This window comes from Trachurus trachurus (genome assembly GCF_905171665.1).
Source record: "Trachurus trachurus genome assembly, chromosome: 7".
NCBI lineage: Eukaryota > Metazoa > Chordata > Actinopteri > Carangiformes > Carangidae > Trachurus > Trachurus trachurus.
This window is the reverse complement of record NC_139901.1, coordinates 20,958,895-20,980,378: the sequence shown is the minus strand read 5'-3', so window position 1 is coordinate 20,980,378 and position 21,484 is coordinate 20,958,895. Positions and strand designations below refer to the sequence as shown.

Sequence of the window (21,484 nt, the reverse complement as noted above, 5' to 3'; positions counted from 1 at the left end):
TTGGTCAAGCAGAGCAATATCAGTGACTAATTCACAGGTATTGATCTGTTTTTGTGAGCAGAGCAGCTTCTATTTTAAGATCATCAGAAAGTTCTGGTTGCTCACAAGGTCAGATGACATCATTTCATTCATGTGGTTCGGAGAGAAGTGAGGGGTTTGATTTGATTGATTATTTTATATTTTCTACTACACTAAAGCTGGCCTTGTAGCTGTCTAATTGGTTTTTGTGTGCAGCTTCTTCAGAGTAGACATATTTACCAGTTATAAATTAACCTTTCTGTGTGCAGTCAATCACAGCTTTTGTTTCCCTTACACTCTCATCATCATCTGTTTCTTTCCCCTGTTCCTTGTCAGAGTTGCTCTCTCATCATCCTGTCTGTCCATCCACCCACCTATCAACTCCCATGCCCTTTCCCTGTCACTTTCCTTCTTCTGCAGTCTGCGACTGCCCTCGTCCCACCCAGTGACCCCCACCCACATCCGTCTTCCCAACAATTTTCATGTCATCCCCCTTATTCACTCAGCCAACCCCTATATCTCTCTCTCTTTTCCTCTCCCTCCCTCTTTCTCCCCCTGTGTCTCTCCCAGTAGGATTGGTATCACTGGCATTGGTTTTAGGTGGTGACTCATCTCTGGAGTCGTTAATTAAACATCTGCAGGCGTCACCAATTGGCCACACACATGCAAACAAGAATAGTATAAGCACAATGTGGGCACACACACACACAGACAGAGAGAGAGGGGGGGGGGGTAACACTATTTGATGTTAACTTTATGCTGATTAAAGGTTTTGCAAATTTATAATGCAAATCTCGAGGCTGGAGGAAATTAAGGGGTGCACCACTGTTTGTATGTGAGGTTTGGGGGAAGTTGCTACCACAGCACAGTCAGTTAATTAATTATGCATTAATGTATGCACATCTCTATGGTGTCCTTTCCTCATAAAGTGTGCAGTGTAGTCAGTACAGGGTGTAATACTGTATGGGTGAGAAAGAGGCCAATGAATGTGAAGTGATATTCAGTGTATGATAAATTATTAGTTAAAGGTGCATTTATGCCCAAGAGTAAACACAGTTATCTAAACAGTCATTTAACAAAGAAGCCTTCCATTAGCCATACTTAGCTATACATTCATATGCTTAGCAGCTTTTTTTTGTTTGTTCTTGTTTTGTTTGTGCTTTAAAATAACACTGTTCAAAGAACCTTACTTCTACGTTTTTCAAATAATCTCCTACCATTGACACTGTCTTCCCATACTACAGTTATTTTAACCTCTTCCCCCTCTTTTTGCCCTCATTTCTCTTTCTCCTTTTGTCACTCATCTTTCTGTTGCTGTTGGTATCCACAGGGAGAGTATCTAAGAAACAAGGAGTCATGATAGAACTTGTGCTTTCAGACGTCATAATCCTGTCACCTGATGACAATTAACACAATTACCCCTGCCTCTCCTTTCCTCTCTGTCTTTCACTCTACAGGTGTCCAAGGGGAAAAGAACAGAGGGGGCTGTCAGTTTTTCCTGTCACTGAAAGTACTGCCGGAGGCTGACACTCTGCTGCCAAATCCAGTGACTGAGCTTCCAATCTGTCCATCTGTGTGTTTCTGACTTGTCTTATCCTGGGGTCCCAAGGCTTTGCACTGGCTGGACTGCAGCCATGGAGGTGGCCCTGGTAGACTTTGAGAGTCTGGATGACCTTGACGTCAGCCTTGGGGATGAGGTGGACACGTATGCCGATGAGACCACAGCTCTTACGGTGGATCTGCCCCTCGAGCACAACAGCCCCGGCAGCAACTACGTTCTGCCAGCCCGTCAAACTGCCTCTTCGCCTTCCCACCTTAGTCCTGTGCCCTCTTGTATCTGGGAATCTACTTCATCGTCACCCATTCCACAGACACAGACACTAGGAGTACCCCAGTCTCCAACAATGCCAACTCCAACCAGACAGGGAAGAAGTAGCTGTGCCAGCATGATCTCCAACTGGAAATTGCTCCTGAGCAGTGAGGGCACAAAGGAGAGTGAAACAATCTTCAGTCGGCTTGCTAAGGAATGTTGCGAGGATCTGTTCGTTGATAAACGAGGGTTGGATGATGGAGATCAGAAAGTCATCATCAACATTGCCGGCCTTCGATTTGAGACACAGCTCAAAACACTGGACCAGTTTCCTGACACTCTGCTAGGAGACCCTTTGAAGAGGATGGACTACTTTGATCCAATGAGGAACGAATACTTCTTTGATCGAAACCGACCAAGCTTTGATGGGATCTTGTATTACTACCAGTCAGGGGGTAAGGTTAGAAGACCTGCTAATGTTCCCCTTGATGTGTTTGCAGATGAAATTGTGTTCTATGAGCTTGGAACTGAGGCCATGGAGCAATTCAGAGAAGATGAAGGGTTCATAAAGGATGTTGAGATCCCACTACCAACTAATGATATGTATAGGCAATTCTGGCTGCTGTTTGAATACCCAGAGAGTTCTAATGCAGCCCGGGGTGTAGCACTGGTGTCAGTTTTTGTTATTGTCATATCCATCATTATTTTCTGCATGGAAACTCTTCCAGAATTCAGAGATGACTCTGACCCAGTCGTGCCCACACCTGTACAATCATTCAACCAAACCAGTGGTTACTCTTCTGTGGCTCCACCAAATGCAAAGCCCACAACTTTCTCTGACCCCTTCTTCATCATTGAGACTGCCTGCATTGCTTGGTTCTTCTTTGAGCTGTGTGTGCGATTTTTGGTCTGTCCTAGCAAAAAGGAATTTTTCCACAACCTCATGAACATCATTGACATTATATCCATCATCCCATATTTTGTTACTGTGGTTACAGAATTGGTCACAACACCAGAAGAGAGTTCAGGACAGAACATGTCTTTGGCCATTCTCCGTATCATCCGCCTTGTAAGAGTGTTTCGTATTTTCAAACTCTCACGCCACTCGAAGGGGCTGCAGATCCTAGGTCAGACTCTGAAGGCCAGTATGCGTGAGCTTGGCTTGCTTATCTTCTTCCTGTTCATTGGAGTCATCCTCTTCTCCAGTGCTATCTACTTTGCTGAAGTAGACGAACCTAACACACAGTTTGTCAGCATCCCTGATGGCTTCTGGTGGGCTGTGGTTACCATGACCACTGTAGGCTATGGGGACATGTGTCCCATTACCATGGGGGGCAAGATGGTGGGCACCTTGTGTGCCATCGCAGGTGTACTGACCATTGCTTTGCCTGTTCCTGTTATTGTTTCCAACTTTAACTACTTCTACCATAGAGAGACAGAAGCAGAGGATAAGTTGCCCTTGGCAGATGCTCTTGAGGAAGCCATGAAGGCTGAAACAAGTAACAAACAAGGTAGCACCACCTCACTCAATATAGCTAATGGCATCTGGCAGAGTAACAAAATGATATAACTGGAGATGGACACAATTAAGGAGAACTTTGCCACAAAGCAGAAGAAGGAAGGGGATATAAAGGAAAAAAACATTGTGATTTTCTTCAAATATGGTTAAATGGGACATTTTGTTTGTACCTACTGATACTAAATGTGTTTTATAATGATATACAGGACATACCATACTTACCTCTTTAGTGTCTACTATGGAAATGACATGTTCAAAATAAGAGACAAGCAGAAGAATTAACTATAGTTGTGTTCAGGATTTTATGTTCCAAGGTCGTATTCTTTCTTTTAGTTGTATAGAATCAGAACAAACCAACATTCTCGTAATGCAGCACTATATGTACTTTTAAAGTTTTTATAATTTTGGTCCTATTTTCATTGGCCATTAATCCCAATGCTTATGATATTTTGCACATAAACGTGTTACTATTACTAGTGAGATTTTGGGCACAAGGAGGGGGGAGAGGGAGAAACTTAGACTTAGATAAATGACACAAGCCAAAATGTTTACGATTTATTATGTGATAACTTCACTAAAGGGCCAATTCTAAGTTCTGCTCCTGGAAAAACAAACGAATCTTGTTATGGAAAGGCGAGTCACCCATCATGTGTTCACAATCCTAACCCATGCAATACTGAAGGTAATGTTTATACTGAACAATACATTTTGCCTTTATCTCTCGTCTTCAAAACAGTTGAGGGGAATGTTCTGTGGTGCCCAGCAGATGCTGCTGCCATCTGTATTTGATTTGTGCAAAAATAATAAGTGACAAGGATAATGGCCAATTCTACATAAAAATTTGACCAAGATTGTTGAAAAGACAAAAAACTACCAAAACACTACCAAAAAGTTTTGTCTAAATGTTAACTTGTGTAAATGTTTGTAGATTACAGCCCTGCAGTATTTATCAATTCCAAAATATATTGCAATCCTATTATATCTATCCATTATCTCTGATAAGTAACATGGTTAAGAATCCTAACAGTAGTCCAACTGAGTCCACACTATATATTATAATGGAGTGCCTTAAATTATGTATTTGTGATTATGTTGAATTCGCTATACATAATCTTACTGCAACACATGTTCATTAAGGATAAATGGTCCGTATTTTTAATTTCAGCGTGGTTGAACATGTAGAAAACAGCAACTTTCTCCATTCTAGTATTTGTTTGTGTGTTTGAGTTATTTTCTAAAATGTTGTCAAACAAAGAAATGCATTCTGACCATAGCTAAATGTTGTATTGCAGATTCTATGCTTCAAAATTTGGATGTCATGCTATATAACCATCACCATTATTCCTTAGTGGACATTTTAATGAGGAAGTAAAACTTTCAATTATACCATTATCGGAAAATCCTTTTAAAAAAACACACACATACAGGGAAAGGGAGCAAGAAGAAGCCAAAGATAATTTCTTAATTCAGGGGATAAAAAGGGAACTGTTGCAGAGCCAGGGGATATTAGACCAAAATGTCCCATGATCTGTCTTATTTTGCTGGAATGACAAAAAAATTGTGTTGTAACAGTGCAATGTGAGTATTTCTTTCATAAGAATATTCTGATTGCAACAAAAATCTTGGAAAGTAAGTCAATATTCTTGGAATACAATATGATCTCAAACTAAAGCTTCAAATGAATATTAAAGGCATCTATATGTATTTTCTGTGTTTGACAACCAGCTGAAAAAGGGACTGTGGTAATAATAGTGTTTATAGAGCATGTCAGTTTTTATGATACAATCAGCTGGCCTGTGTCGTTGTCGCTACAGCAAATGAGAATTTCATACACCAAGACCATTACACTGTATGTGGATGTATGATGACATTTCAGTATGTGGGTGCAATATATTCTAAGATTTTAAATCATGTCTTCTTCTCATGTTTTGTGTGCTCTGGTGCGTTTCTAGGTTGTGTGTTTGTGTGCACACAAGTGTGTGCATGTAGGAGACATACAGGGTGAGATAGAAAGAAGGAGTTTGACTTGTACTTTCTCCTTATCACCATCGGTGTTCCCCTTCAGGGAAGAAAATATCCCACATGTTATATAAGATTTCATCATTACTTTCAGTAACCTGTCTCTGCTTTCACTGTAATGTTAGTGCCACACACACATACACACATATACACACAAAGATAGAGGTCACAAGGCAAGTGCTGCAACTGAATCACTGGAAGCCTTCCAGACAACAACAGGATGCCAGAGTCTGGTTGACATGGAGTAGTCTGTGAGCTATTAATGTTGCCTACCATCACTTGATACCCTTCTCTCTGGGCTCACCTCAACACCTTGTCTCAGGCCAGGAAGGCTCCAGAAAGCATAAATTCATTAAATACTTGAAAGGATAAACTGTGTAGGAATCCTCCATGATACTGTTAGAAAAATGTTAAAGATCTTACACTCACCAACGGGATCCTAAAATATGCATTTGTTCCCATTCAAGGGTGATGCAATGTGAAACAACAACAGACACTTTATGGTGTAAGAAGTGAGTCTAATTTCTTCATACCAATTAACGAGGAGGGGAAAAAAAGGGGCTTGCATATTCATATGAGGTAGCTGGTGGGCAAAGTAGAAGACACTGACTGTATGTTTCTGTCACAATGTTCAGTGACTACAGCAGTAATATGGGTACTGCTACTTATATGCCATACACAACAATTAGGTAAGGAGAATAGTGTTGCAAAAACATTCATATGGTACATTTTTATGTGTTGGTTATAATAATAATTCAACTTACTAACCATTTTTGGATATAAATGTCTTGATGCTACTTCATGATGAAAAAATGACTCTAAATCATGAGCAAATTAATATGACACATAACTGATTAAAACTGCATAGATACGTTTCTGGATGTAATTAGAATAGATTATCATGCAGAAATCATATTTTAAAAGCCAAGCAATTATATGTATAATCATTTCTTTAGCATATTGTTTCAGTGATTCACTCTGCAAGTGGCTCAATAACATTTGTGGCTATGAATGCCATAAGAAAAATTTTAAAACTGATATGTGAAATACTGTAAATATGACTGTATTATTGCGATATCGTGGGGAAATGTTTTTCCTTCGTGCTGAAGATAAAAAATTAAGCAAGAGATTAGACTTGCAGGGTGTTTACAATAAAACTTTCATAACAGCCACTGATTTGCAAGAAGTGTCTCATTAGCAATGTAGATTGAGTTGTACTCACAAGGACTTCAAAGCTGAATTTTGTTCTGTGTCACCTCACAATTTGTGTTATTATGCAGAGTTGGGGACAATGAAACTAACTCACAACATTTCAGTCTCACAGAGAGCTGATGAGTGAGATTTGACAACTATTGCTGCACAAATTGTTTTCCAACTGAGGTAGTAAAACTGGTTGCATTTCCTCCAACCTGACAACAGGAACCCTAAACTATGAATGGATGTATGACCCAGATTACGTCCGTAAGGAACGAGGGACATCCAAGGACAAAGAGTGAAAACAGAGCCGTGGATGGAAAGTGAGAAAGGAGGGATGAATGTCACTTGGAAGGAGATGAGATCTGAGAGTTCCCACGCTACCTGGTCTCTGGTAATGCACTGTCAGCCACACAGATAGCTTACAAACATAGGGAAGTAGGTTACATGTGGTAACTACCAGACAAACAAATACAAAAACACACATACAAAAACACCCCCCAAATGTAAAGCAAACTGATCTTTTAGAGTGGTGCAGCAATTGCAATTTGTGTAGAGGAAAACAAAGTGTGGTAAATTTTCCAATAGCTTTACACCTAAGTCATATATTTAAAGCAGATATCAGTGGAATGTTTTTGTTAATATAAGTCCTAAATAGTCCTATTTTCCGTCAGCAATCACTTACATGAAGTATTTCAGCCTAAACACGAGTCTCTCCGTCACTCTGCTCTGCTGTAACCCGAGGAGAAAATTTTCCTTGTGGGATACAAGTGTTATCCAATGAGGAGAGAGAACGGCATGAAGGGCTGTGTGTGCAGCCAAGGGATGCGCGTGAATGTGGTGACGTAGCACGAGGACCAATTGATGCCTGACAAGGGCGGGGGCTGCTAACTCATGGTGCGTTCAAAGAAACTCGTACTTTGTGTTTTTCCTTCCTGTTAAGTCATACCAGTTCGATCTGGTACGAGTTCACGGGTCGGAAGTTACGAGTGGCCGTTATAGGGAACTTTCACAGACAACAGGATGGTAAAAACACGAGCTACGGGTTACCTGGAACGCTACCAAGTCGTAGTTGTGACTTGAAGCTGTAACTTACGGTTTCAAAAGCCTGCCTTGAACGCAGCATTAGCCGAAACGGCCGTGAAGCTGATATCTGCTTTAATATCTGAACAAATTAAGTTAATAATAATAAAGTTTAATTTAGACAATGCCCTTATCCAATAAAGCATTGTTGCCTGTGATCTTGATCCAGGTTTATAAGCTGGCAATAACAGCTGGACTTTGAGTACAAACAAACATGCGTGATTTCCATGGATTGTAACTCAAATATGAAAAGGACATTCCCATCCCAAAGGTTAAATCCAAATATCATCCATGACATCAGCCAGGACTAAAACAGCTTTTGCTATTAATCCTTGAGTGTCTGTCTCGTGATTTATCCAGAATGGGTGTTTGTGTGCGGTGTGTGTCTCATATTCTCATGCCCTGCTTCAGGGTTTTAACCACAGCCAGTCAATCCGACAGCATCCTTTACAAGGTTGGGTAGATCACTGAACTTGTATTCCAGTCACAAGATACCTCATCAAAATTGTAATTGTGATAGTGACTCAGTTACAGTGACGCCGAGATTTCTTTAAGTATTTGTTGTGTAAATAAATAAGGTTTAAAGGGACAACAAGGAGTTTTGGAAAGCAAAGTGTCTTCACACTACATTTCCCATGAGCGTCTGCGCGCACGGTGAAATTCTTGGACCGGCGCAAGACGGACATCTTGCCAAGAATGTTTTCATTGATCAAGAATGAAAGTCAGAGGTTCGAAGATGATCAGATACCGTTGTAGTTCCGACCATAAACGGCGATTCGGCGGCGTTATTCCCATGACCCGCCAGGCAGCGTCCGCAAAACCGAAAGTAAGGAAACGCTGGTCAGCTCGCCCAGCATTTCCACTACTAATAATAATAACAAAATAACGATAGAGACGAAACAATATATTTATCGAAAATGGAGCCGTTAACAAGTGTGGGTAACGTAGATTCATCCACATTAATATGAGACTTTTTTTATAACCAAATACAACTCCTTGTTGTCCCTTTAATATCTGGGGATATCTAATTCACAACATACAGAGACATAGAGAACACTGATGTCTTAGTTTCACACACTCACCCCAAAATTCTCCCCACACAATTACTACAGTACACATCAATATGTACAGTATATATAAATATATAAAATAAAGGTTAAATACATATATGTAGTACAGTACCTACACTGAATCCGCCACTGTGCTATATGCACACAGCACACCCACACATATAAATATGCCAGGGACACATTGGAATTTAAGCACATAATGAGATAAAGAGCAGCAGTCATAGTGAGTGTGGGTCATAGACTGGTGCAGGTGCAAAAAACATGCATGATCCTGTTTGTAGTAGAGACGACAGCATGAGTGTTATCTTTTCCATGCAGTGGTCCAAGTTAATCTGCTGGGACGACATAAGATTAAACCACTGGTTTTACAAAGCCCCATAAACGCATATGCTAGGCTACACGGTACACAACCAAATAAATTAACACATTATATAAATGCAGATTTAGCCTGTTCCGCCCTACAAAGCAGTTTCTTTACTGCGCTAACTCTTTTTTTAATGGGGTGCAAATTAACTGTTGACTTTTGTATGAGATTGTGTGGTCACAAGGCTGAAACTGCACAGTGGAAGATCCCTGTCAAGCAGTTAAAGATGCATTAGGAGTGCTCCATCATTAACAAGATGCTTTGACGGAAAGTTCCACAACAGAGTGAGAAAACAGACACAAGGAGGCTACAACAGGCAAAGGACGGAGCGAGAGAGTTTGTGTGACACCAAGAAAAGAACTGGCACACTGCTGAAGCTGGGGCCTCCCTCCTCTTGTCGTCATGCTGAGTGCGTATGGGCAAAGTCCCTCAAAAGTGACACTGGATTCATCTTCTGAGTTAATCACATCCCAGACATATGTCCTATTAACCATCCTGCCAATTTTGGATGCTAGAAAAATTTGTTTAGTAGGTGAAATTAGGTTTTAAAATCATGACTAAATGAGGCAGTTCTCACAGCTCTGGAAGTCTGCTGCAGGCACCAAAGCCCCGCCCGCTTGCTGAGCTTCGTCAAGTTTCAACTGTAAATCAAATGGCCTACCGGCCGGCCAACTATGCTGATGCTACTGCTAACTGTCACATCGTACCCGAGCAGCTACGGGTTTCAGCTAGACGCTTGAGCTGGAGTCTGAGTCCAGCTCTTATCTGAATGTCTCGGATACACACTGAGCAGTGAGGGAAATGTGCTGGGGCCGCTGCCGTCAGCACACGAATCTCCGCTACCCTGATAGCGTTAGCTCGGCGGCTAACACGTTAGCTCGCCGGCTAGCCCCGTTCGTCCCGTTCACCCCGAGCCTCCATGGTCCCGAGCCACTGCAGCATCCGACCCACGGCTCACCGCCACAGCAACGGGAGCCTTGAAGGCTACACCACAACAACAATGAGGGCCGCCACCGTCAGCACAGGACGACGGGCCTAGCGCTAGCCGCCGAGCTAACGCTATCAGGGCAAGCGGAGATTCGTCTGCTGACGGTGGCAGCCCTCAGTGTTGTTGCGGGTGTAGCCGTCGCTGTGGAGGTCAGCTGTGGGACAGATGCTGCAGAGGTTCACCTGGACTGTGGCTGTTTTGGCTTTTAGAGTTTTGCCGCCGGGCGCCGGCTGGTCCCACTGTGGCTGTCTCATTAGTTTGTTTGAATTAAAAGTGGAGCTTCATGTTTCACATGAGAGAGGAGCACTGCCTCTGGGATCTGTATAGACTATGTTCAAATAACACCACATTTACATCAATAAATAAATGTTTTACAATGACCTGATAAGTCTGCATTAGCCTACATTTTATTAAGACAGAGACCATGTTAGTGGACTGGTAGCTCCAGCGGTGCTGGTAGCTCCAGAGGTAGTGGCAGCAAACGGTCGTTGGCATTCTTGAAGTATTTATAATGTTACTGTGCGCATGGGAGGAGTTATGAAAGTAGGGACGGCAGTGCGTCACGGCGCCCCCCTCTGTAAGCCTGCCCTTAAAAACAAAGACCACTGAAGCAGAGTGAAACTGTGAAACCCTAACCTCTAAAATTAAGCACTGTACAGAAATGAGTCTTTTTGCATGTTTTTATCAATACATTTCGAACACTTTTAATATATTTTGAAACAAAACTCCAATTTCACTTTACAGGGACTTTAATATAATACTGTGGTTACATTATGTCTTTTTATATCTTTTTATTTTGTATTTTGGCAATTTATATGCGCAGAACTACAGTAATCTCAATTGTAGTGTCTGAAAAAAAGGATATTACAATCTACCTGAATAATTTGAATTCCTGCAGCCACATACACTGTGGTGTCAAAGTTTTCAAATAGCCTCTGACTAAAAGGTAAATTCCTGCGTCAGCATCATACATCTATGTGGAGACACTATACAATATCCTTAAGCAATTATTCAGCAATTATTTTACCTTAGCATAATGGTTTTAAAATGATTTGACCGGTACACTGACTTGCAGTACGGAGAGTAGAGGAACACCTGCTCCTACACTACACATCAACTGGTCATCAGCTGGCTGAATCCTCATTAGGGACATCAAGCAGGAGACAAGGCGAAGAGACATTTTAGTACACAACTGCTGTGAGTTCAGATGTTTTTAGCCAAATGTTAACTTTACATGAGTGGACTGCATGATAGCTGGTCTGTGCTGAGGTTATTACGTTGTGTCTGTTGCCTGAGGCAGGCTTTGTTTCTGTACATGAGCCGTTCTGCTTCTGCTTCTAGCACCCTAAACCACTTCAGCTCAGTGCCCAGCACAATTTAATATGACAGCACATCTGTTCACACTTGCTTTTACTGTAATTGCGCCTGCACATGCATCTCAATTGACCACTTGTGATCTGATCTTACTTCCCCACTTAAACAGGTATCCACTGTTGTTTTTTTGCCAGTCCAATCAACAAACGTCCCGCACCCAGCGGATATACTGTAATGATGTCAAGTTCTATCAATTTGAAACAGTAAAATATTTTGGCTAATAATGAAACTGTGTGGAATTAAATCTTGAAGAACTGTGCTCAGGGAATTAACTGCCAACAGTATGCTGAAATAATATGTTTAAATTTTTAATAACTACAAGAATAAGATTCAAATGAGTTTGTTTATGAAAGGCAAATATAGACATAATCCTGAACATATGGACATTGCACTGTTAGTATATGACTCACTAGGAAATACCACCTAAATTAAAGAGTTGGTGGATGAGAGAAGATGTCAAAAGACGACATCTGTGCAGAGAAAAATCGTCACAATAACGACAAATGGAGCCCTGCCAGTCTGTTTTACAAGGAATAGACAACCCTTCATGCAGGGCATCATCATCTAATCAAGTGGGTCCTAAATTTAGAGGATGAAGAAGGAGGAGGAGGGGGAGGAAGAAAAGATTAGAAACAGAAAACTGTCAATCTGTCACTGTTGATTAGTCAGTCGAATCACCAGGTCATGCCGAGTTGGTCTGAAGGATCATACACACAAACATACGCACGGACTCATTCATTAAAATTCTCCCTGGTGAAACCTGACAACATCTGTTTAATTCTGTCTACTCAATTAACTGACCTAATCTAAATAACCCTTCCTGATCCCATGGATTACACATCTTCAAGACAGACAGCTAGTGGCGTTGGAGCACAAAACAGTGGGTCACCAAAATCCCAAAGACAGACACTGAGGCAGTGGTGGCTGGTCAATAGAGCCGCCCCACCACTCCCCAGTAAGAAGAATTTAAACTTTAAAGTCTTCTTACTGGGGAGTAAAGATAGCCCGAGAAGTTTGCTTTTGGTTATAAAAGAATCTCATTGATGAATTGATGAATTGATGAATCCACATGGATGAATCTAATTACATTTAAATATATTGTTTTGTCTTCATAGTTATTTTGATATTTTATTTAGTGTTCGACTCACCCAGCATTTCCGAGTTTCGGTTTTCCAGGTGCTGCCCAGCAGGTCATGGGAATAACGTCTCCGGATCGCTAGTTGGCATCGTTTATGGTCGGAACTACGGCAGTATCTGATCGTCTTCGAACCTCCGACTTTCGTTCTTGATTAATGAAAACATACTTTGCAAATGCTTTCGCTTTCGTCCATCTTGTGCCGATCCAAGAATTTCACCATGCGTGCGGAGGCTCATGGGAAATGTAGTGTGAAAACACTTCACTTTCTGAAAGTCCTCGTAGTCCCTTTAAAAAATAAAATAGAAATACTTCAGTAGATTTTTATATGAGCGAGATAAAAGTGAGTAAAATGTATCACCTGCAATAAAAATGTGGATTAAACATGTTCTACGTTGTCTAAGGTTACCAATTGGTCACGTGTTTGAGTCTCAGAGCTCAGATATCGTTAGAGAGACCTTGGCTGACATGTTCGATGTTCGATTGCTCATGTCTGCATTATTACTGGTATCACTTCACCTGACCTTCTCAGTAAAGTTATAGGTCAGGTGAAGATCCTGTCCGCTCCAATTCGATGTGGGACAGACACAACTACTGCAAAACAGGAGCAATTAAAAAGAAAATCTTCAGAATCCATCATTTAGACCTAAAATATTAGGAAACTAGAGCCCCAGGTTGAATTTACCCGGAATTGTCCTTTAAGGGCCAACTTGTCGGTATTGTTTTATTTTGAAGTTTCGTATAGCCCCCGCCGGAGAAAACCACACCAGCCGCCTCTGACTGAACTGAGGTCGCCTGTGTCAAGTAAGTTCCCATCCTGCTACATTGCCCTCGTTCACACGCCCCCCCCCCACCCCCCCCCTTCCGGTACTAAGCTAGCTGGCATAGCATCACTCATAGACTGCTACTCTACTCATACCGGCATGTTATTCTTTCCGTGGGCAGTCATCATCATCACCAATGAAAACGAACATGTTACTTACGTAAGTTTGTCCATCAGCCGCTGGTACCACGGTCGCACATGGTTCTTTCTGACACTTGATGAAGCCCGGTGCTAACTTGAGAAGCTACATGTTTGTTTTCCCCTATAGTGGCAGGACCGGGATTTGAGAGTCCACAGTCCCCGTTGTCAGTGGCGCGTGCCCTGGGCTAATATTTTCTTCATTGGTGGCCTTTCCTTTCCAGATTAAAGTTAGTTTCCTCAGGTGAGAGAACTCCGCAGGTGGCCTCCACCTGACTTCCGGCTTACACCGGCTCGCGCATGCGCAGTGTTTTGGTGTAGTAGCCTAGTAACTGCTCAGTGTTTCTATTTTTTGACCGATTAGAGCAAGATCTGACAACATGTTCGGCAGAGGTAAAATCATTTTGAGGCGATGGTATGGTTTTTGCAAAAAGATTCAGAAGTTTTGTGAATGTAGTGTGAGAAAAGAGTTTGTGTTGACAATTCTGAGAAAAGGACAGGAGGATTCGAAAAATGTGTTTTAACAATTGTGAAAAACTGTAGCCTGAAAGAAACCTAACCATAACCTTAACCTTATAGGCTACGTGCACACAAATAAGCCACTACTAGTCTACAGTAGGCACATGTGTGTGTAGAGCACCAAACAGAGAATATTGACTTGAGGTGGCATATTTTTGAATATTAATGTAGGCTATGACAAATTAAAGAAAAAAAAAAAAAAGATATAGCCTAATTAGTGTTGGTAAGATTTTCCACCATGAGCCTCTCATCATCAACAACAACCTTTATTTAACCAGGTAAAAAAAATTGCTAAGAAAAAAATCTTATTTAAGCAATGGCCTTGTAGGAGGTGAGGATACCTCTAGGGTACCTCTTAATGCCTCTTGGCATAGAAATGGGCCTACTATTTGACTTATAGAGATTCCCACACTGTTGTTATGATGATGAAGGGTGCTGTCTGATATGATGGTCCAAAACTTACCCTAGGTTGTTAAATCAGGCTTAGACCTGGTGAGAAGGAGCCTCATGATACACATGGTGTGACTCATGAGGCTCATGAACTAGAAGAAGAGTCTGCATCCTTAACTCTTTTCCACTCATTTATTCAGGCTGTCATTTGTTTTCTTCTGAAAATTAGTTAATGAAAATGCACTAAATGGACTACATTCATTGAGTGCTATTACCCAAAGGGCATCATATAGGCCACCATCAATTCACACGCATGCTGCTCACAATTCAGACATTGGCGTAACCACTGGAACCAATGGTTCTCTTGCTCAAGGACACTTTGACATCTAGACAGGAGGAGCCAGAGAAAATTAGACCTAGATAAAGTTTATTCACATAAGTAGCCTGACTACGGAGCATTCAGCACTCTATCAAGCTTTCTGTGTCACATGTCACAGATTGCTGGATCCCATGGTCTTGCAGGTACTTAACCTACTGAGCCATTTTTAAATGCAGCTTCTATCCTTTTTCTTTTCTCGCTCTCAGGCTGAACTAGATCCAAACAGACGTCAACAACATCCCTCCTGCCATGATGTCTTAAGCACTTGTCATCTGATAGCACAGGATCTTTTTCACAGAACACCCACCATGAAATCTTACTCAGAGAGCTGCTTTCACTTGCTGTAATTTTAACACGATATTCTATGATTTTATTGAGTGTTTTGAACAAGTAGAGAAAGAAAAACGTCAAAAAAGAGCATGACAGAGTCAGATGGAGACCATATCTAAAAGGTCATAATAACTGTTCGTCATCGTCTCAAAGGTCATTCTCCTTTCTCCTCAGTGATCCATCTTCATTGATCAGGGCCAGTGAGGCTTTGCTATTATTTCAGTATAAAACCAGCCAACTTCCCTGTTTATCTCTCTAGTCCCTCTTATGCAAAGCAGCCCGGACCTTACTGGTTGGATTGCAACAGCAGGTCAGGCCTCATGTTTGTGAATGTAGGTGACTGACTGGTTGATTAAGTTTTGGTACTTCTTCCTGCAGTGTAGGAACTGTAATATAGGTCCATCAAATAATGGTTGTACTTCATCGTGTCTCCTTTTGATTCTCTCTCTCTCTCTCTCTCTCTCTCTCTCTCTCTCTCTCTCTCTCTTTCTCAACATCATAGGGCACTGTAAAAAGTATGTGTTTGGTGTTTCTGTCAGACTATGTAAATCAGGATTTGACCATAGGTGGCCCAGCCACATAGGCCTACTAGATTTTGACCTGGTCTTGTTTTCTGAAATCTCAACCTGCTCATGTGCTCTCAAATCACCCAAATATGCTCTGTTCACCCTGTTGCCAGGAGGATTAGTGAAAAGGTCATGTACTTTTAGAGGTATCATCACTAAAGAGACAGCAGCCACCAGTGCTCTAATTTTAGCCATGTCATTCATTTCCTCAAATCAAATTTTCATGGACTCTGATAGTCCAGAAAGAGAGGAGAGGAGAGGAGAGGAGAGGAATAGAATAGAATAGAATAGAATAGAATAGAATACTTTATTTAATCCCCAAGGGGAAATTTAAGAGAAAATACATGACAATGAAGACAACAACACAGATCACGCAACACTTAGGTAAAATACATAAAAACACATATAGTGTATTAAAACACAATAATAAATATGTGGATAAAAGGTGCGTATAAAAGATTAAAAGGTTAAAAGTGCTGGGTTCAGGATGCTTATGGTGAATGAATCAGACGGAGGAGTTGTGCAGCTCGCTCTCTTGAGCAGCGGGGGAGTTTGTATCTGTACTTTTGAGACTGTCCAGTGTTTTATGGAGGGGATGGGTGGTGTTGTCAGTGATCCTAATTTTGTCCGGACTCTGTCCTCAGAGTGCTCAGCTTCACCCCCACAACAGACTGGGCCTTCTTTATCAGCTTGTTAAACTTGTTTGCATCCCTTTTCTTGATGCTCACACCCCAGCACACCACAGCAAAAAATAGTGAACTGGCTACAACAGTCTGATAAAATACGTTAAGCATCCTGTTGTCCTTCCTCCCGTAGTCCACAACCATTTCTTTGGAAAGGAAAGGAAAGGAAAGGAAAGGGAAGGAAAGGAAAGGAAAGGAAAGGAAAGGAAAGGAAAGGAAAGGAAAGGAAAGGAAAGGAAAGATCATTAAACTTGTGATTTTCCTAAACATATGAAACACATCATGTTTTAGTTTCACAGACCCCACACTGCATTTCAGTTCTGCCTTGACAAAGCCATGCAGCTGGCTGCCAGTTCACTAGCTGGATCAGTGGCTGGTGGAGGACAGCAGCAGATGTGTGTGTTATCCGTATGATCCATCCACACTCATTATATAAGAGGATCTTTCCACAGGTAACAGGCCATCTGTATGAAAAGGTCAGAACATGGAGCATGGATATCAAATGGTCCGTCCCTGCTCCGTACCAACACACGTTTCTATTCAGGCATGTGTGAAACATGGATTAGCTGATCAAGTGAATATGTGTGGTGTACTGTACTGTACCTTGAGGGTTGAGGCACCAGCTGTGAACAGAAACATTCCTGATCCAACTCTGCCTGGAGATAATTGCACCTTTCTCTTCCTTCATTGCATCCGTCTACTGTCTATGATGAATATTTCTGTCTATGATGTTTTAAAAGTGTGTCTGCAGTGAGATGATGGTAAAAAAAAAAAAAAAAGCTAGTGCTAAACAGACACAGAGTGATATAGATCTATTCTCATATTTTCAACTATTTCAAGTGTTTTTAGTGCTTTATAACATCGGTATTTCATAGGTTTTGCTAATATTAAAAGTGCACCCCAGTCAGTGGAGATGGCACGGCAGGTACAGCCAGCAAAGTTGGTGCAAAGTTCAGTCCAAATCACTAAACTCAAACATTAATTGAAGAGTTAATTTCTGATTTTTTTTTCTTCCTGTTCAAGGAGTTCAAAGAAAAACAATGTTTTTATGTTTGTTTGAAGTGTACTCTCCAGGCCGGGTTTGGCTGAGAGATCTGGTAGACTTTTTGATATCACAGCACATGTTTAATTCCCACCCCAGCTGTGCCATGCTCCACACTGCTCAATGCTCGCACATGTGGGTTTATTATGAAACAATATATCAGTCCAAAACAGTAATTGTCAAAATTCCCATTCTGAAATCAGTATGTAAATAATGATGAACAGGAACCAGAGAAAACATGAAAATTAACTGGGGTGAGGAGGGTGATTTTATTTTATGAAGAAGCAAGGCAAACATTGCAACATTTCTGCAGTCCCAAATACAGTGATAAAAACAAACATGAACAAAGTGGTTCATGACTGAATGAATAGCAGCATGATGGAGTCTGAAGCAAGCATACAGGCTGTATCAATGGAAACAATAAAAATACATATAAAGTCCAGCATCATTGATTCATTTGAGGTCACAAAAAGAATTCAAAGAACACTTAGATTTAGGTTACAATATATTACAATGGAGCCAGTGATTTCTGCTCCTAAAACATCAAAAGCATCATTGTGCATAGTTACAAATTACATCAGCGTTGTTTGCAACCTAACTGGAAATGAGGGGCCACTTACTTGTAAGGAGACAGGGAGTGAATGAGTACATTGTTCAAATAGCACATCACAGGACTAATTATCACCTCTCATGTGAACACAAACTTGGGAATGTTGTAGAGAAGTGCCCCGCAGTTAAATTTGAAACTCAACTTTAACCGCAAGTGTTTTTCTGGGGATGTTCCACTAAAAAATGGTGGGATTCATGATTTTTTACGCACAAGTCAGCTGATAAACCGCTGACATCCACATTTTCATCAGCTGTCTGTTTTTGTTTCGTGGAGACATAATTTCTTGTAAGATGTAAAATGGTTTGTTAGTATTTCAGAGATTAGATATTGTTGATAAATCTACCTTATTTACATCTAACAAAGTTCAAAGATTAAAGTTATATAGTAGCCTATAACAAACTTTAAGCAGCTGATATACCTACACACTACTGTGTGTAATAACACTTCAACAGAAGGAAAAATTATGATTTCTTAGACCTCATTACCCAGTGGCTCATCAGGTCAAGCTTTCTGTTTTCAACTACTCTGACACAGATCAGGAACAGTAATGAATAGAATAACCAAATCCTACAAAAGATCCTACATTTTATAGATACACAGATGATTTTAAAAGTATGAACAAATTGAATTATTATACGAGCTTTCATAAAATAAAGTGACAATTAAGTAAAACAAAAACTCAACGTTCAAAACTTTTCAAAGCTCTGTCTAAATACCATATTTACATTTCTGCTTGCAGGGCAATGAATAAAAGAACAGTTGCTCTCTTATAATGTCATTTTGGTTTAATCCTGTGATGGAGCGATGTGCTGTCAGTGAGGACTCCTACTCTTGATATTTTCTGAATGGGCAGAAAAGGAAAAGTTATTCCAAGCTGTTTTGTGACCCTTTTCTTGTAGAACGCCAAATTGAGGCTGAATTTTCAGCCACTGCAAGAGCAAGATGATGGGCATAACCCTAAAACACAGAGATGGTTCAAGAACAGTCCAGCTGAGTTCAATCAGGTATTAGAGATACATATTATTAAACACTTGATTGTACTTAAAATCAGTAACAAAATAAGTCAGTAAGAAGTCTTAAAGAGTTCAACCCACTTTTAAAGTAAAGTAATGTATTTAAGGCTGCTTTACTGTCTTACCTGTCCATCATGTTTCTCTTGAAGGTGCAGACAAATATGTTGGAAAGGAAGAAGATAAAACATCTCATGCTACACCAGGTCCAAAAAAGCAACTCTGGAGCCTGTCTGAACAGCTGCTCCATTCTGGGGGAGACAGAGAAGATACAACACACAAATACACAAAGTTAAATTGCAATGCATTGACTAAAATTGAAGAATTTGATTAAGTTATCTATAATAAGCTTTAATTCGCCTAAACCATAACATAAGCATGATCCACAGAATACTATGATCTAGAGATTTGTCATCTCATGTGGGCTGTGTTGTTCCTAAGTAGTTTTTACTGTTTGTGTACTGTATTTTCAGTGTGTTGGTCACCTCTGTCCACTCTGGAGTACGACGTAAAACCACAGCATGACTGGAAAGAGAAGGTATGATAGGACTCTTGGAGGGAGTCCAAACATGCTCAGATAGGCTTCCACAGAAGAATGTAGCAGAACTGAAACACAAAAGTTTTTTTGTTTTTTTTTTGTTTGTTTTTTTGCTTTTTTACAGCAGTTAGTAGCTTCCTTCAGCTTCAATTCTGAAATGAACACCATTAGAATGAAAGTAAAAGCTGTCCAACAAAATGTAGGAATAGTTAAGGATGGATGAGTGTGTAAGAAAGAGAGAAGTGGCTGTACCATTCTTTATCATGTCAAAATGGAGAGGAGGTTCTTGATTTGCTTGATTTCCTGTCGAGTTGCTCGTCTTCATCGTCTGCATGTGTGTGTTTTCTGTAAAAGATGTCAGAGCAGCTTTCTTCTCTTTCCCCTTCATCTCCTCATCTTCCTCTATTGCAGTGTTCACGTGGATCCATGTTTTAGTTTGGTTACATTTCAGTTGCCCATGGGATAGTTTATGGATCATTACATATGGGGCAAGATCTGAACAGAAGGGAAAGATGTGAGAGAGAAATTAGAGAAGTAGATACTAAAACTGAGAGTGACTTTCATAGAATTCTGCAAATTTCCTTGTTTTGTTTTTTTGACCCACCATTGCGCAAGAGGAATTGAATTGCGTCTTTGTAGCCACTGTAGTAGGCTTCTTCCAGCGTCTGGAACAGAATTAGTTGTTACAAAACAGTCCTTCAGAGTCTCTTTCACAGTATTTGAGTTAGTGCCCTTCATTCACAGTGACTCATCAACATTGAGAACAAAAATCTGCATCCAGTAAGATACAAATAAGGCCTAACCTCCAAAGCCATGGGGTAAAGAGCGTTGAAGACCCTGAGGGTGTTGGCACCGGTGCCCTTCAGAGTGGCTCCACTCACTACCATCTCCCACCTGGAATCTTCGTCTGCCGGGCAGATGTCAGTGTCTCCAGAGAATGGAGACACTGTTAAGGTTTGATTGCTGGTTTCAGGCAGTACAGGCTGCATGCTGGTGAAACCTCCATCTATGTAATACTGCAAGATAAGACAATAGATGTTGTGATACAGGCCAAACAATGCGCTCCAAGTGAGTGAGAAGGGCGTCAAATACTTACAACTCCTTTGTAGGACGGAGGCATCATGCCGCAGTACCCAGGCACAAAGCAGCTGCATAGCAGAGCCTACAAACAACATAGAAGAGTTACAAGTATTAATTTTGGGTTCCCACACTGCTCTGGGTCCCATTGAATTAATAAGGTGTAAACCTGTAGTGCAAACTCACCTGTACAATGTCCTCTTTGGACTGAAATTCAGATATCACAGTGTGCTTGCCATCAGTTAGGCGAGTCATGGCCACTGCCAGACGACCATTAGCCAGTTGGTGTGCATCAGAAGGAAGATGTTTGCATAAAACATGCTCTATCCAATGGAACACATTGATTGAGGGGTTGAATGGTCCAAGTGTAAAAGTCTTCATCTGTTTGGCAAAATTCAGCATTTCATCCCGGATGGTAACTGTGAAATAGAAAAACTTTGAGTCAGAAATACAATTTAGGAAACAGAAGAAGATTCAGAACAATTGAGAAAGTCTCTTACTTGGGTTCACTCCACAGACCACAGCAACTGCCACCAGAGATCCAGCAGATGCACCAACAACAGAGGGTGCTGTGCCCAGTATCCAAGGTGCATAATTCAAGAAGCACTGAGCAACCCCTAATTGGTAGGTGGCCAGGAATCCACATCCAGAGAAGGAGATAGATAGAGGAACTTCACCATAATGACAACTGGACACTCCCGGAGCCATTTTCCAAAAGCTTTTCGAATAGTTTTAAATATATTATTCGTGGACAGTATCAAGCATTTGTGTAGTGGCACAAATCTTACTTTAGTGAAGAGCCTGA

At 41.0% G+C, this 21,484-nt stretch overlaps 2 protein-coding genes across 2 annotated transcripts; one reads left to right on the top strand and one right to left on the bottom strand.

Annotated features, from left to right (window-relative positions):
• Positions 1 to 1,652: 1,652 nt before the first annotated feature.
• Positions 1,653 to 3,398, top strand: kcna10a (potassium voltage-gated channel, shaker-related subfamily, member 10a; the record flags this gene model as incomplete). Its single annotated transcript, XM_083974614.1, has 1 exon — positions 1,653 to 3,398. One exon carries the CDS (start codon positions 1,653 to 1,655, stop codon positions 3,396 to 3,398), a length of 1,746 nt encoding a protein of 581 aa, XP_083830740.1.
• A 6,741-nt stretch (positions 3,399 to 10,139) lies between these two features.
• Positions 10,140 to 21,387, bottom strand: pnpla1 (patatin-like phospholipase domain containing 1; the record flags this gene model as incomplete). Its single annotated transcript, XM_083974613.1, has 9 exons — positions 10,140 to 10,344; positions 19,193 to 19,315; positions 19,550 to 19,670; positions 19,855 to 19,950; positions 20,207 to 20,267; positions 20,406 to 20,618; positions 20,699 to 20,764; positions 20,866 to 21,098; positions 21,180 to 21,387. The coding sequence occupies 9 exons, from the start codon at positions 21,385 to 21,387 to the stop codon at positions 10,140 to 10,142; spliced, it is 1,326 nt and encodes a 441-aa protein (XP_083830739.1).
• Positions 21,388 to 21,484: the final 97 nt, after the last annotated feature.